Raw genomic sequence first — 15,269 nt, 5'->3', positions numbered from 1 at the left:
TAGTTTGCCAAAAGGAGCACAAGTCTGGGTATACAGTATACTTTTTTTTGTAGTATTTAACAAACTGATCAGATAGCTAGTAACAGGATATGAAAATTGGAAGCACTTGACTGTAACTGTGCAGTGTAATTTTAAACTCCGTGTCCAGTAAGCCATTATTGACTGTGCTGCTGCATATTTTATATGCCCTGCTGTGTATTGCTCTTTGAAAATGTTTTTCCATAGAAAAGTATGTGCTGTCTGGTACGTTTGAAGTCCTGCTGTTTGCTGAAAAGAGATTCAGGGTTTATATAGCCAACTTGGATGTGCAATGCATTAAACAACACTTTTATTCTTATTCTTTCAGGTTGATATGGGGCTTCCATATCCTCAAAGGGTTGTCCAGCTACCTGAGATTGCCTGGGACCAATACACCACCAGCCTTGGAAACTTTGAGAGAGAATTCAAAAACCGAAAACGTAATAGTAGGAGAGTGAAGCTGATTTTTGATAAAGGTAAGCAGTTTTAGGGCATTTTGCCATAGCTCCAGAAACATTAGTTCAAGCCTCACACTTGTGGTAAAAGCTGTGTGCCCAGTTGACCAAGCTATAATTAGGTAACTTCAAATCAGGCTGAGAAAAGGCTCTTTGACCTTTAATTTTTTTAGAAGTGTATTTATAAGGGGAAAAAAACCTTTGTTCTATGTTGATTTAATAATTTCTTTATTGCATTACTTATAGTAGGTTTACCCGCAAGACCAAAAAGCCCTTTGGATCCTAAGAAGGATGGAGAGTCTGTTTCATACTCTGTATTGCCTTTAAGCGATGGTCCAGAAGGTTCAACCAGCAGTCGCCCACAGGTAATTATTACTGTAAAGAAAGACAGAATTTTACAAAACAGTGTTAAGTAGTTTGTTGATTAGTACTGGATTACTTGGGTAGTTTTAATTCATTCTTTCTCCATTTTCAAATGTTCAAAAATTCACTTATACTCAATGAAGTCATTTTTAATGTGATCAAGTCACAAACCTTTTAGTCCTCAGTCAAAAGAGCATTTCACATTTGTGGTTTTTTGGGGGTTTTTTTGTTTTTCTTTACTTGGGTGGAAAAAGGGTTAAAGTCAAGTTATCCTAACTTTTTTTCTAAAGACCTATTCCATGTTATATACTGTATTTAAGCAGATGATAAGAGGGCGACTTTGCGATGAGACCAAACCCGAAACTTTTAACCAGCTGTGGACTGTAGAAGAACAGGTAATGGGAAACCCTAGCTAGCTTATAGACTATTTTGTAACTGTATAGTGATGATCACAAAAATAAAATCAAATTGTGTAGAAACATGTAAAACACATAATGCTTAAAAATATGTGTACCTACGTATTCCTTTTTGGCACCAATTTGATTTTCTTTTTAGTGACAATGTCAGGTCTCTTCCAGGTAAGATGCATTCATTTTTTTTGATGTTGTCGTGTGTTTGATTTAGAAAAAACTTGAACAGTTACTCTTGAAGTACCCACCAGAGGAAGTAGAATCCCGACGATGGCAGAAGATAGCTGATGAACTGGGAAATCGAACAGCAAAACAGGTAAGCCCTGGAAGCTGTGAGATTTTCATCTGTGTATTTCACTCCAGTAATGGAGTCTCATGTGAGATTTGCCTTGCAAAAAGTCAGGTCAATTAATAAGAAAGGCACAAAGATTTTTTTTTTAAATGTTTTAACATTAATGTAAGAAGCTGAACTGTGTGGAGAATTGAAACAGGAATTGCAGGAATTCACCAGGTGTTTCAGTAGGAAAAGATTTAGTTGCTTTGGGGAAATGTTGCTAAAAAGTTCTTTGGTTAGTTTGGTGGCTATGCTGTGAAACTACTGACATCAATAGCTATATCCCAATAGTTGACGTGGCATGAATATTGGAGCTGTCCATGGCCTACTTTTTAGAATTAGGAAAACAAAGATAACATTTAAAAAACCTGACAAATTTGTCAGTTCAGCTAATTCATACTTTTAAGAAAAAATGAATTGGCAAGGTCTGTACATCTGAAACCTTCTCTACTAAGGGACCTGATCTGAACAGCCTTATAACCTTTTGTTCTAAGACTTAAATGTAGAATTTCAATAAATGCCTACAAACCATGACAAAGCTGCCAGATCTAATTTTTGTTAATTAAAATATCATAGTGTTGCTTTAACATTGTTTAGGAAGTAGAACGGCACTGTTTCCTGATAGACTCAGTTACTTTAAACTCTAGTCTTAAATTACAGGCGATCCTCAGACTTATGATGCAATTGGTTCCTGAAAACTGAGTTGTAGGTCGAAATGTTGCAATTTAGAACCAATTTTTTCATAGGAACAATGTTATAAATGGCAGATTGGTTCCTTTACCATGCTCAACACAGCTGCCTCCAGCTGGTAAGTCTGTTCTGGTGGGGCATGGGGGCTCAGATCAATGCCCCTGCAGCGAGGGAAGGATTGGAGCTCGTGCTAGGCCAGGGGCTGGGGCAAGGGGCTGCCCAGCTGGGGGGGGGTGCAGGGAGAGGGTGGGCAGCTCCTGCTGCTGTGGGCTGCTGGTCCAGTATCTGCTTGTCTGGTGGCTTGTCTGGCGGCTCTTTCTACTGTGCGCCACTGGTTTGGGAGGGCATGGGTGGAGGTAGGGTATGTGCCCATGGAGCTAAGCGGGGAGGGCGGGGCCACGGCTGAGCCAGGCTGCGCTCCAGGCAAGCGGCGGAAGACACTGGGAGCAGGGGACATGCTCTCCTGCCACTCACCCAGCTGTGGCGGAGCGAAGCCACTGCACTGCCTCTAGACAAGCGGCACACAGCAGCCGGAGCCACCCTGGCCTCCCCACTTCTCCCAGATGAGCCACAGCTTTGCCCTGCCCCACCCTGGCTCGGTGAGTGGCAGTGGCAGGGTGTGGCGGGGGGGTGTGCCCCTGGATCAGGGCGGGTCTGACAGCAAAGCAGGGCTATGGGGGCTGCAGCCACCCTAAAATTCCCCATAGCCTCTGCTGCCCACCAGGAGTACAGCTCAGTACAGCACCCGCCTAGCCCATCCTTCACAGATCCGGGGGCATACCCCCCTCCATGCCCTGCTGCCGCTTACCCAGCCAGGGAAAGATGGGGCCAGAGGGTACGAGGAGGCTGGCACAGCTCCAACTGCTGCACACCACTTGTCCAGAGGCAGTGCAGCATCTCCACCCTACCCCCGACTGGGCGAGCGGCTGGAGGTCATAGCCCCTGCTCCCAGTGCCTTCTGCCGCCAGCCCGGAGCACAACCTGCACAGCTCTGGAGGCACATGCCCCACTATGCCCCGCAGCTGGTCGCCCAGCTGGAGCAGGGTGGGGCCAGGAGGCACAGGGAGGCCGAAGCAGCTCCGGCCACTGTGCACCACTTGTCTGGAGGCAGCGCAGCAGCTCCACCCTGCCCCGGCTAGGTGAGCAGCAGGTGGGCGTAGCTGCTGCTCCCAGTGCCTTCTGCTGCCAGCCTGGAGCATAACCCACCAGAGCTCCAGCCCTGCCCACCCTGCACAGATCTGGGGGCATATGCCTCCCCTGTACCCTCCCAAACTGGTGGCATGCAGTAGCAGGAGCCACACCACAACCCCCCTGCCTGCTGAGCAGATCCAGTCCCAGCCCCAATCCCTCCCTCACTGCAGGGGCGTTGATCTGCCCTCCCATGCCCCACTACAACAAACTTACCAGCTGGATGCAGCTGTGTCCAACATTGTAAAGTTGAAACCCTGTTGGACCCTCGAAACACTGTTGTAGTTTACAAAGGTCATAAGTGCTGTTTGTCGTTAAGCCAAGGACTGCCTGTATTGTGAATGTAAAGGTTTCAGTTGAATTCTCAGCAGCAGGAGACATTATGGAGAGCAGTTTCTTCCTCTGCACTGTGGAATGGCAAGCAAACTATTGTTTTCACCAATAGAACTGGTTAGGTCTGTAATTCGTTCTGATAAATCTCACAATCAGAAACTTAACTGTTGTATTCAACTGAAAAAAAATTATATTTTTTGCAGAAAAGTAACATGTCTTTTCAACTTCTGTAAATTTTGTCTTTTATGGAAGTCTGTCTTTTAAAAAAAGCTTCATGCATACTGTAGTTTTTAATGGCTATTTAAATATATATTTTTAGGTTGTTTGGCAGTTACATTGACCTGAAAGTTGTTATATCCTTTCTCTTTTTTCCTAGGTTGCCAGCAGGGTGCAAAAGTATTTCATAAAACTGACTAAAGCTGGCATTCCAGTACCAGGCAGAACTCCAAACTTATATTTGTACTCCAAAAAGGTAAAACTGTTTGCATGGGTGTTAACCTGATAATAAATACGTTGATAATATTAAGCATCTTGCTTTAAAGTCTGGCATGGCACCACCTTCCTTATGTTGCTTGCCTTGAGTTGCATCTATTTCTGATTTCACTGACAAGATGGTTCTTTTTTTGCTTGTAGCATCACAGAGTAAACTGGATTCTGTTTTAGTTTGCACATCAGCAGACTTGTTGATTAAGCTTTTTTGTTACAGAACCTTTATTAGAGCTGAAGTAGAACACAGCCAGGAGAACACAGCTTTCAGATTGAGTTTGCAAGCTGGCAGTTTTTTTACTTGTAAACCAAACAAATTCAGTCTATTGATCACCCAGAAACAACATGCAGAACCCCAACTGTGGCATTTTTACAGTCACCTTTATAAAAAGAATACTTCAATGCATGGCTGATGATGAACTTCTGTGAAAGTGGGCATACAGTCACCATCAACTCCTGTGGCTCACTGGAAATTACAGGCAGCACACACAAATCAAATTTAAATGTGGCATGTCTCCTTCACTCTTCCGCTTCCTAAAATAAAATCTACTGTTCTTGTTCATGGAATTGTGGACAAAAGGATAATAAGATCAATGAAGTTTCTGAGAATTCCTCATGATAGTAGAGAAAAGAGAAAGCTCTGACGTGAATGTAGATCAGTAATGTGGACTGACATGGATTTGTTAGATGAGGTAGTGAGAGCCATAACATTTTGAATGGTTTGAGAAGGGCAGTGCTAGTTTTCCCTTCTTTGTAGGTCCTATAAAAAAAATCTGTAGAATTCTACCACAATCAATTTTATAGAATAAAAATAATATTACTACTTCCATCCAAGGGTCTCCTTTACAAGTAAAAGTTAAAATAAATTTTATAATAGTTCAGTGAGATGAAAGTAATTATATTCCACATTGGTCAAAGAGAGACAGTAATTATTGAGAAACAAAAAGGGTAAGTCACTTAGACGAATTTATACAGGGAATCAGTTGTTGATCTGTTCTTTGCTGTGTGTCAAATGTTTATATACTTACTTTTTTTTCTGTATATACTGTAGCACAAAGCAAGTCATTATCATTCATTAATTGACATTTACTGACAAAAAATATATATAAACTGATGAACTTGACTATAGGGTAAGCCCTATTTATGATTTTTAAGGGAGACTTCCCTCTCTTTAGAATTTCAAGGTGTTTGTGCAATAGTCTTGTCTGCAAATCTGATAGCTGTTGAATGTGCTTGTAAATCTTGTAAAGATTTGTGCACATGGCTTCTGTAGGACTTCTTGTGCATTAAGGGAATTACACACGCAGTTTTTTAGGGGTAATGTGTCACCATCTGACTTCTACAAATGACAGTTCAGAAAAGAATGATGCTGCTGCCACTTCTGAAAACTTCATTCTAAAAATCAGTGTTTTTAGCCATTTATATCCCATTATTATGTTTAATAGGCTAAGGACAGATAAGGAGGACTTTTTTTTTCAACCAAGTTTCAACAGAAAATGTTATTAGTATGACAGCCCTTGGTCCATTTCATCGGCTGCATAAAGGTATTATTAATCATTTTGTCAATAGTTTTGTATTTTTAGAAATATTATTTTTTCCTAACTTGAAAGAGATCCTCTAATTTCTCTGGCACTCAGCCACCCTGTCAATATAAAAAACTATATTAGTACGGAGCCCTAACTTATCAAATTGAATTTGATATTAATTCAAATTAATTGAATTTCCGTTATAAACTGCAACTTGTACCTTTTACGAAATTCCACTGTGACAGTGTGGTGTTCCTAGGGCCACTATAACTAGCATTTCTGCTGAAGTATGGCTTCTTAGTCAGCACTTTGTAACCAATGAAAAACATAATTGTGGAAGGGAAAAATCAAGATGTACTACAGGTGGGAAATTCCCCTCAATCTGTCAGTGCAGTTGTCTACTGAAAGCACAGAATGGCAGCACCACAAGGGGGCACTGGTTACTTCCAAGTCTCCAGTGGAGGTAACCCAGATTGGTAGAAGGAAGCTGTGTGTAGTACTGAAAGCTTGGATTGTGATTATACTGTAATAATTGTTACTTCTATACATAATGTACAAACATAGTGCAGGCTGCAGTCAGTACCTTCTTCATACCCAACTTTAAAAGTATGCAAACTGGATAGTGACCTATCTGCTTTAAATAGAAATGGGGAGGGAAATATAATAGGCTGAAAATACACAACTGTATTGGTAAAATACATTCACCACAGTGAGAAGTCATTCGTATTTCCTGACAGTAACTTGCAAGCGACTTTGTCTGGAGCTGAAGCATGAGAGTATAGTTTAGTCTCCAGACTTGTTCAGTCTTTAGACTTACTCTTGAAGTTGGGGTAATTTGCCATGTGCCAAAGCGCATATGGCATGGGCATTCCCCAGGGACATGTAGTGGTGGCGCAAGGTGCACTGCCGCCACTTGTCTGCGGGGAACCAAACGTCTGTGCACTTCCAAACGCGCCCATTGAGTCCATGATGTACCAGAGCCTTTTGTGTAGTGCTGCCATCCAGCCTGGGGTCACCCATTTTCTATTGCTGTTTTTGATTATTCTTCCCAAAGTGTAGCACCCTGCACTTGTCAGCTTTGAACTTCATACTTTTAGCTGCAGCCCAGCTTTCCAATATGTTTCAAAAGGGCAGCAGCTGTTACAGTCTGATTGTTACCCATGTGCAAGCCAGGAACCATACAAATGTACCAAAGCTGATCCAACTTTTAACTGCCTCATGCAGTGTAAAATGAGTAGTTTTGGTATACAGTATTTGTATCATTTCATGTTTGTCCACAGGTAACAGTTGGAATGTAACATCTGCTGCCCTTTTAAAACTGTTCCAGATGTACATGCATCCATACCCTTACTTAGGCCCCTGGCACACATTTGTTTAATGGTGTAATGGGATCTGATCTCCAGTCCCTACAGTTGTACCTCTTCCCATGCCACATGTGCATAGCAGGAAGTGTGATTTTTGGGAATTAGGGATCAGATCCCAGTCTTGCCATTACTGTTTGCCAGTGCAGGAGGAGCCTGGGATTGTGATCCTAGGCTTCCCCTATACCAGCAAGTTGAAAGCTGGGTGCCTGCAGGCCCAAGCAGTATTGACAGACAACGGTTGATTGTCAGCCCTGGCCAGGACAGCAGGAGTCTGGGTTTGAGATCTGGGGCTGCCCAGCTGTGTGACCACTTTTTAAAGGTCTAGGGCACAGTGAGCCCAAAATCAGGAAGGTGTTCTGTGATGTCAGGTTCATGCCCATCGTCCCCCCCCCCCAGAATTTGTCTGCAGGGATTGGGCAGGTGTACTGGGTCCAGGACCCAACGGTGCCTCAGACTGATCCCACAGATCGGGTAGAGGACAGTTGTGTCTGGACACCATGCTGGATCTTTATATTCAGCTGTCATGGGACAGCCCCAGCATGTTGCACATTCAATTTAAAGTGTGATACCAATAAGCCAGAAAGATGTTGCACAGTATATGTGGAATAACTTTGTTGCTTTTTTGCTATATTATCACACCATAAATAGACTTGAATGTGTGTCAGGGTTAATGGTTACATCTTAATCGTAGCATGAATGTAATGTGTAATTCACTCAAATTACTGGACAGCCATCTGATTAAGATAGCTTCCATACATTACTAATCAAAATTAAATTAAAATCGCAGATTTAGCAGTTAAAGATTAATGAGTGTGTATGTCCTGTTCTTTAGTTCAGTATTTGTAACCTGAGTTTTATATTTTGTCATACAGCAAGCATTAGACATTACGTAACAGGCAGATGAGCTGTTAAGATAAGATGAGGGGAGGAGTTCCTACATAGATCACTGATTTAATAGTGTGCCTAACTTAGCCAAGAGCGGTGTTCTGCTAAAGAGTGATTTCAAATCTTCAGTACAGGCTTTGACTAGAAATCCTTGTTGCTAGCGCATGCTGGTGTTTGTTTATAGTGAGGCATAGTTTTCATTTTTAAATAAAACACTTTTTAATTGAATTCAGACTAGTTTCTTTATATATATTAATATTGCCTGTTCAGAATGAAGTATTGTCTGATTAAGTATGCTGTGCTTTATCACTATTTTGGGGTAGGATAGCTCCAAGTATACGAAAGTGGAAGCCATAAAACTGAAGGTTTCAAGCTTTTACCTTACCTAGTACAAAACAAGTACTAGAAAATACTATAACGTTATGCTACAAGCAACATTTCTGAGCTGTAAAGCTGAGTTACTGACCTCCTGTGGCCATTAAGGATATTATTGCTTTTCAGAGGATTAAATGGTGTTAGCTGCAGTATCTTGGCTGAATTTCAGTCTGGGTACCTGCCTTCCATTTGCCCTAACTCTTTTTTATGTTTCAACAAAATGCAGGGTAGCTTAACATGACTAACAACCTCTCTCAACAGAACACAGTCATTGTCTTTATTTTCTAACCTAAGCTGTCATGCAGTTTTACTGCATGTTATTTACTGCTGCCCACTTGCATCTTGGAGATAAATTGTGTTGGTGTTGGGTGTTTTTTAATTGTTTTAGGTTCTTTTAGCATTATGTAAAGGAAAAATCTTGTAAAGTAAAACAACAGGGAAAAATGTGTATGTTTTCCCTTATGTCCCTGATAGAATCTAAACTCAGTGTAAAGTTACCTTTCTGATAATTAAAAAAGGAGTATTTGCTTTTGCAGTGTTAGGTAAAGAATATTTGTTGAATTAGTTTAATGTGCCAGTCTGGATGGCAGCCAAGTAAAAAGTTGTAACAGTTGCACTAAGTAAAGTGCTTTTGTTCTATATCAAATATTCTTCCAGGGCGTAAAAGCGTTTGGATCTTACTGATTTTTAAATGATTTATTTTAAAATGGCTTTCCTTTCTCAGCCTTCGATCACAGTAAAAATGATAAGATTTTAGATAAGCAGTAATGTAGACATCTAATGGATACTGAAACCCCCTCCCCCCAGTAAAAGCAATTATCTTCGGTGATATTACATGGCTCTGATCCAGCAAAGAATTACATTGGTGCTTTTCTTTATGCATGAATAGTCCATTTGACTTTCACTGAGTCCTATTGATTTTTGTATTCAGCATTTAGTTAATTATGACTACTGCTGGAACTTTTCCTTCCTTTCGAATTAATGCTAATTAACAGTTGGAATGATTTGTTTTTTCAGAAATATAAGCACTGTGACTTCATTACAAAGGAAGAAAATATTTGGCAGTTAAGAATCAGACACCTAGTTTTACTCACAACCTCCTTCTGTTATCATATGGAAACATTAAGTATATAGCCCTGCTTAACCTTTTCCCTAAACTTTATTAGCCCCAAGAACAACATACCCAGCTTTCCTGACTACTTCTAATAATGGCTGCTTACAGATGTGGGAATCCCCCGCAAACAGTGCTTTACTTTAAGCTTGGCATGTCTGTGGAAGGAAGTCTGTGGTCAAGGCATGGGTTTACAACAGTAATGAACTTTTGTTTACATACAGTCTTAGAGCTTTCAATCAATAGATCTCAGAGCTTTGCAAGTAGAGGTAACTAGCTGAATAAAGAGGTGAAGTGCCCAACATCACATTACAAGGCAGTGGCAGAGCCAGGAACAGAAACCAGGTCTCTTGAGGCCAAGGCTAGTGCAAAATTGCTTTCCTGTTTGATGCCTTGTATTGTCAGTTTTATTATGTGACCTCAGAAAGTTGCTTGATCTTTCTGTGTCTCAGTATTCTCAGTATCCTGTCTGTAAAATGTAGACAGGTCTATTTCCTTGCCTCCACTTTTGTCTGCCCTTTTCAGTAGGGGTTTGTCTCAGCCCTTGTACACTGTGTTGGTTAAATATTCATCAAAGCAGAAAGTAGCATTCCCAATGTGATCCCACAACACTTGGATGTCATTCAGTCGTAGACATGTGAAAAATTGTGGGGCAGGGTTCATGCAAGTGAGCATAACAATTGTATAGTTAATTTTGGTAGGAAGTACTTGCTACCAAACAATTATAGAAGAATTCAATTTGAAATTTCATGTCATTCTTTTTTATACTGCAGTCATCAAGTAGGCGGCAACATCCTTTAAATAAGCATCTTTTCAAACCTTCAACTTTCATGACCTCCCACGAACCTCCAGTTTATATGGATGAGGATGATGACCGATCAAGTTTTCACAGCCATATGGATGCTGCAACAGAGGAGGAAATATCGGTATGGTGTTTCAGATTATCACAAAGGATCTTTCTCACTATCTGTCTTCACTTATTTAATGAATGATATTTGAAATAAGATTTTCTGTTGTAAGTAAATAGTGTTGAGTGTGTCTTAAATTATTGAGTGTTCTAAGTAATCGTTCAACAATAGTAAGTCAGGTGGAGCTGCAGCTTGAATTGCAGACACCTCTTTTGAATAAGGAATCAAGCGCAGAAAAATCAAAGACCAAACCAAAAAGGGCAACATTGGAGAGGATTAAACAATAAAAGGAAAAAAAACCCACCACCCCAGGGGATTAAAACAGCTTCTGAAAATTTATATTTGTGTGTTCACATCTGTGAAAGATATTTGGAGGGTTCGTCTACAGAAGACACTAACTACACAGTAGCCTAGTAACACTGAGCAGTAGTGTGCTGGGGGAAAAAAACGTGCCAATATGCTACTGCACAGTAGTATTAGGCTGCTATGCAGTAAGTGTCACTAAAAACCTATGCACCAGCGCTACTGCACAGTAGCATGAGTTACTCCACATTGATTTAGTACTTAGTTAACCAAGTACTAAACTTAATGCGCAGTAACTACGGTACATGAATAAACGTGTAGACGATGGATCTGTTTTAAAAACCACATGACCTGTGCTGGCGTATTTCTGGGTACAGACCTGATGAAGGAAAAGTAGTGAAGAGCTTTCAGCATTTCTTGATATAATTACATCCTTCATGAAGTAAGAATTTTGCCTCTGTTTGCAAACCAGACTAAGGTTTTTGAGTCTTTTAGGCCATGAGCTCACAGACCTGATTGTTTGGCTCAGGCAATAGAAGCCCGTGCAGAGGCAGGGGTCACCACATATGACCCAGGTAGGGCATCATTATATAAGCTGTTGTGTAGGTTTCTGGGTTTGCAATTTGAAAGTACAAAAAAGTTCCAGTATATTTCCACACTTCTTTCCATACAGTAAGAACTGCTGAGGATGTGGGCACAGTCGTCATCTTGTTTAAGTCAGCAATGCTTCACTGAAGTCAGATGTAGGATCAGGCCTAGGGATTTTATCCTTGTGAGAATGGGAAAGCTTTACTAGTCAACAGCTTGACACGTAACAAGATGATGAGGCCTCTCGATTAATTGGTTCATTTTCCTTAGACTGGCACTGCATGGGTATATTATTCTTAAATAGTTTAATGCTTATGGATTCATTGTTTGGTCCAGCTCTAAATGTTGTTGTCCTCAGATATGTTTGGTCTTCTCCCTCTACTTGTGTTTTGAGCTCTCTTACCTCCTTTCCTTCTTTACAGCCATAAGTTGTTATATTCCAGTCTAAATGCTGAGAAGATTCCAAGTGTTTTTTTTAAATAAATATTTATAAAATGTCAATCTGCATCTCTTCATCTTGAAAGAGCTGTTTGTTCTGTATCACTTTGTTTCACATACATTTGTAAAAGGGCCGGGAATTTGAGGATAGGACCCACCACCGAAATCCCAGCATACTGCCAGGGGCTTCAAAAATGCCTCTCCTACACTTATTTATGCTCTAGGTCAGAAAATGAGACCAGGAGCTTTTATGCTAGATTTCAGTAAAAAATTTCCAGTTAAAAGTATGCTTCTCTTGGCACTAGGCATTTCAAAGTGTTGGCATTGTCCAAACATTCTCAACAGGTAGCAAGTTTTGTGGAGTTGTTTCTTTCACTTCAGCTTTTAATTCTCAAATATTTTAATTCCTATTACCAGTGATCTATGAAAGTAGAAATTAACTGTATATTTCTTTGTTTCTGTATCTGTGTCTTTATCCCTCAAGGTAATTCCTAGATTGCACCTTTTACTGAGCATATTTTGTTAGTGTTTTTTTGGAAAAAGATTTCATACTTTTATGCTTAAGAAAGTTAGGCCTTTCCAGTAGTATATCTGTGAAGTTAATTCATTTGTTTTTTCTTTTTTGAACAGGATGAGGAGAGCATCCCAATAACATATAGAGAGTTACCGGAATACAAAGAACTGCTACAATTAAAAAAATTAAAAAAACATAAACTCCAACAGATGCATGCGGAAAGTGGATTTGTGCAGCATGTAGGCTTTAAGGTAAGGCTTTTTCCAGTTAATGTGAGTTTTTATTATCCTAGCAGGCAGTGGTTTTCATAGGAAAGAGACTTTCTTTTTCAATCCGGTAGTTTCCAGTTTTTTTAAGATAGTAACTTCTTTGCCATTAACAGTGGCAGGACACTGGCAGTGCACTTCTAATCCTAGCGTCCTTTTTTTCTTTGACTGTCTGTGTGGTGTGTTTGTTTTTGTTTTCATAAGATGCACTGAGTCTCTGAAGTGTGAGAGAGTCCAGAGCGGATGCTTGCTAGGGCTCTGTGAATAAATGATTGCTACTGAATGTCAGGAACTGAATTCGGGGCCTGCTGTCCTTTCCAACCCCATAGTACAGTAGGGGCAGGGGGCATGTGGACTCCATTTCTGTGGCCCCCAGCCACTTAAAGGTTGGATTGCCTTAGGTTAGAGAATGAAACCAATTCCCAGTTAACAGCAGCAGTTTTCAAAGCAATAGGGAAGTCAGTCCATCAGGCATTTCTTCCTTGGAAGGAAGAAAAGCTAGCAATACTGTATGATAACGGAACAAGTGGTGTTGTCAGCATCTTGCTGCAGAGAAAAATACCAGCTGCAGGCAATGCTTGAAGGGAAGGATTGAGGCAAAGAAATGAAAGGAGTCTTATATGAAATAAGTACAATCATCTTCAGCTATAAAGATGTTGTGTTCTCAGTGCGACCCATCTGTAGGTAGTACTGAGGAGGAGGGAATTATGAGAGTACATATTGTAGCTTGGGAGGGATATTTAGTAATAAGCAGTCATCTTCTGTGTAGCTACTTTTCATGTCTGGGGTATTCCAGGAATTTTCTTGGCTCGTTAGAAATGGGGAAGGCCTTTTGGACTCTTTTTGCTGCTGGTTTTTCCTTTGAGCCCGTAAGGTCATCCATTCCAAAGAGGGTGACTGGAGACCCTGAATGGCTAGATCAGTACCGTAGTAACACTGATGGAGCAGAGCTCTGGTATGCAGATTTGAGGCTCTTTGGAAGTGTTATTGTCATTGTCACTCAGAACATGAGGTTTTGTACAGCAGGAATATGATTCTATAAAATGAATTATTTTCTCCTTTTGAAACTGCACACAAAATATTACACTGAAAAAATATTATCAGCATTTCAAAGTCCAGTGCTCAAACCTAGCAAAAGCCAGAATGAAGGTTGCTTTGTGGCCTTAATTTGGACCTATGTGTATGCACATATGTGAACACACAATCGTGTGACAATACATCTATAACTATGATCAAATAGTGTTTTTCCCCAGAACTCCTGCCTTGTTCAGGTTGTGTTATAGTTTCATAGTTTCTAGGGTCGGAAGGGACCTGAACAGATCATCTAGTCCGACCCCCTGCCATGGCAGGAAAGAGTACTGGGGTCAAAAGACCCCAGCAAGGTGTTCATCTAACCTCCTCTTAAAAACCCCTAGGGTAGGAGCCTGCACTACATCCCTTGGAAGTAGCCCTGACTGTGAAGTAGCACCTCCTGATATCTAACCTAAACCTACCCTCTGCCAGCTTGTGACCATTATTCCTGGTCACTCCTGGCAGTGCTTGGGGGAACAGTGACTCCCCCAATGCCTGCTGATCCCCCCTGACTAGTTTATAACAGGCCACAAGATCCCCCCCCTCAGCCTTCTCTTTTGGAGGCTGAACAGGTTCAGGTCCCATAGCCTCTCCTCATAAGGCCTGCCCTGCTGTCCCCTGATCATACGAGTGGCCCTCCTCTGGACCCTCTTGATGCTGTCCACATCCCTCTTGAAGTGCGGCGCCCAGAACTGGATGCAGTACTCCAACTGCAGCCTGACCAGTGCTGCATAGAGGGGGAGGATCACCTCTTTTGACCTGCTTGAAATGCATCTGTGGATGCATGACGAGGTACAGTTGGCCTTCCTAACTGCCTTCCCACACTGCCGACCCATGTTCATCTTGGAGTCAATGATGACTCCAAGATCCTTTTCCGCCTCTGTGCTGACAAGAGGGGAGTTCCCTAACCTGTAGGTGTGGTGCCGGTTGTTCCTCCCCAGGTGCATCACCTTGCACTTGTCTGTGTTGAAACCCATCCTATTCTCATCTGCCCACCCTTGTAACTTGTCTAGGTCTGATTGTATCCTGTTGCTTCCTTCCAGTGTGCCCACGTCCCCCCACATCATAGTGTCATCAGCAGATTTGAACAGGGTGCTTTTTACCCCCTCGTCCAAATCACTGATGAAGATGTTGAACAGTGCAGGCCCGAGGACCGAGCCCTGTGGAACCCCACTGCCCACGTCCTTCCAGGTTGAGAAGGACCCATCCACTACCACCCTCTGGGTGCAGCCCTCCAGCCAGTTGGCGACCCATTTGACTGTGGGTGTCTACACCACAGCCCCCCAGTTTCTTAATGAGAACGGGGTGAGAGACAGTGTCAAAAGCCTTCCGGAAGTCCAGGAAGGCTATGTCCACTGCTACCCCTGCATCTAATGATCTGGTGATCTGATCGTAAAAGGCCACCAGGTTGGTCTGACAGGACCTGCCACTGATGAACCCGTGCTGGTTGCCCCTAAGCATGCAGTCCCCTGCTGGCCCCTCCTGGATGTGCGCCAGAATAATTTTCTCGAACAGCTTGCCTAGGATTGAGGTAGGACTAACTGGCCTATAGTTTCCCGGGTCATCCCTCCTCCCTTTTTTGAAGATGGGAACCATGTTGGCCCTCTTCCAGTCCTCCGGTACCTCCCCAGAGCACCACGAGT

General features: G+C 41.9%; 1 protein-coding gene across 4 annotated transcripts in view; it reads left to right on the top strand.

The window, feature by feature from the left end:
- ZZZ3 (zinc finger ZZ-type containing 3) overlaps positions 1-15,269 on the top strand; it is a 110,639-nt gene that overhangs the window by 87,587 nt on the left and 7,783 nt on the right. For 2 of the 4 annotated variants that reach the window (XM_090050353.1, XM_090050354.1), the window contains exons 5-11: positions 347-494; positions 720-838; positions 1,157-1,231; positions 1,461-1,562; positions 4,168-4,263; positions 10,312-10,464; positions 12,406-12,540. In XM_090050353.1, the coding sequence (XP_089906479.1) occupies positions 347-494; positions 720-838; positions 1,157-1,231; positions 1,461-1,562; positions 4,168-4,263; positions 10,312-10,464; positions 12,406-12,540 (828 nt within the window). The remainder of the gene's footprint in view (positions 1-346; positions 495-719; positions 839-1,156; positions 1,232-1,460; positions 1,563-4,167; positions 4,264-10,311; positions 10,465-12,405; positions 12,541-15,269) is intronic. The other 2 variants (XM_090050355.1, XM_090050356.1) reach the window with 2 other exon arrangements.

This window comes from Crocodylus siamensis, chromosome 5 (genome assembly GCF_052110815.1).
Source record: "Crocodylus siamensis isolate JL-2025a chromosome 5, ASM5211081v1, whole genome shotgun sequence".
Taxonomy (NCBI): Eukaryota; Metazoa; Chordata; order Crocodylia; family Crocodylidae; genus Crocodylus; species Crocodylus siamensis.
The sequence above is the reverse complement of the archived record's forward strand: the minus strand, read 5'-3'. Positions and strand labels throughout refer to the sequence as shown.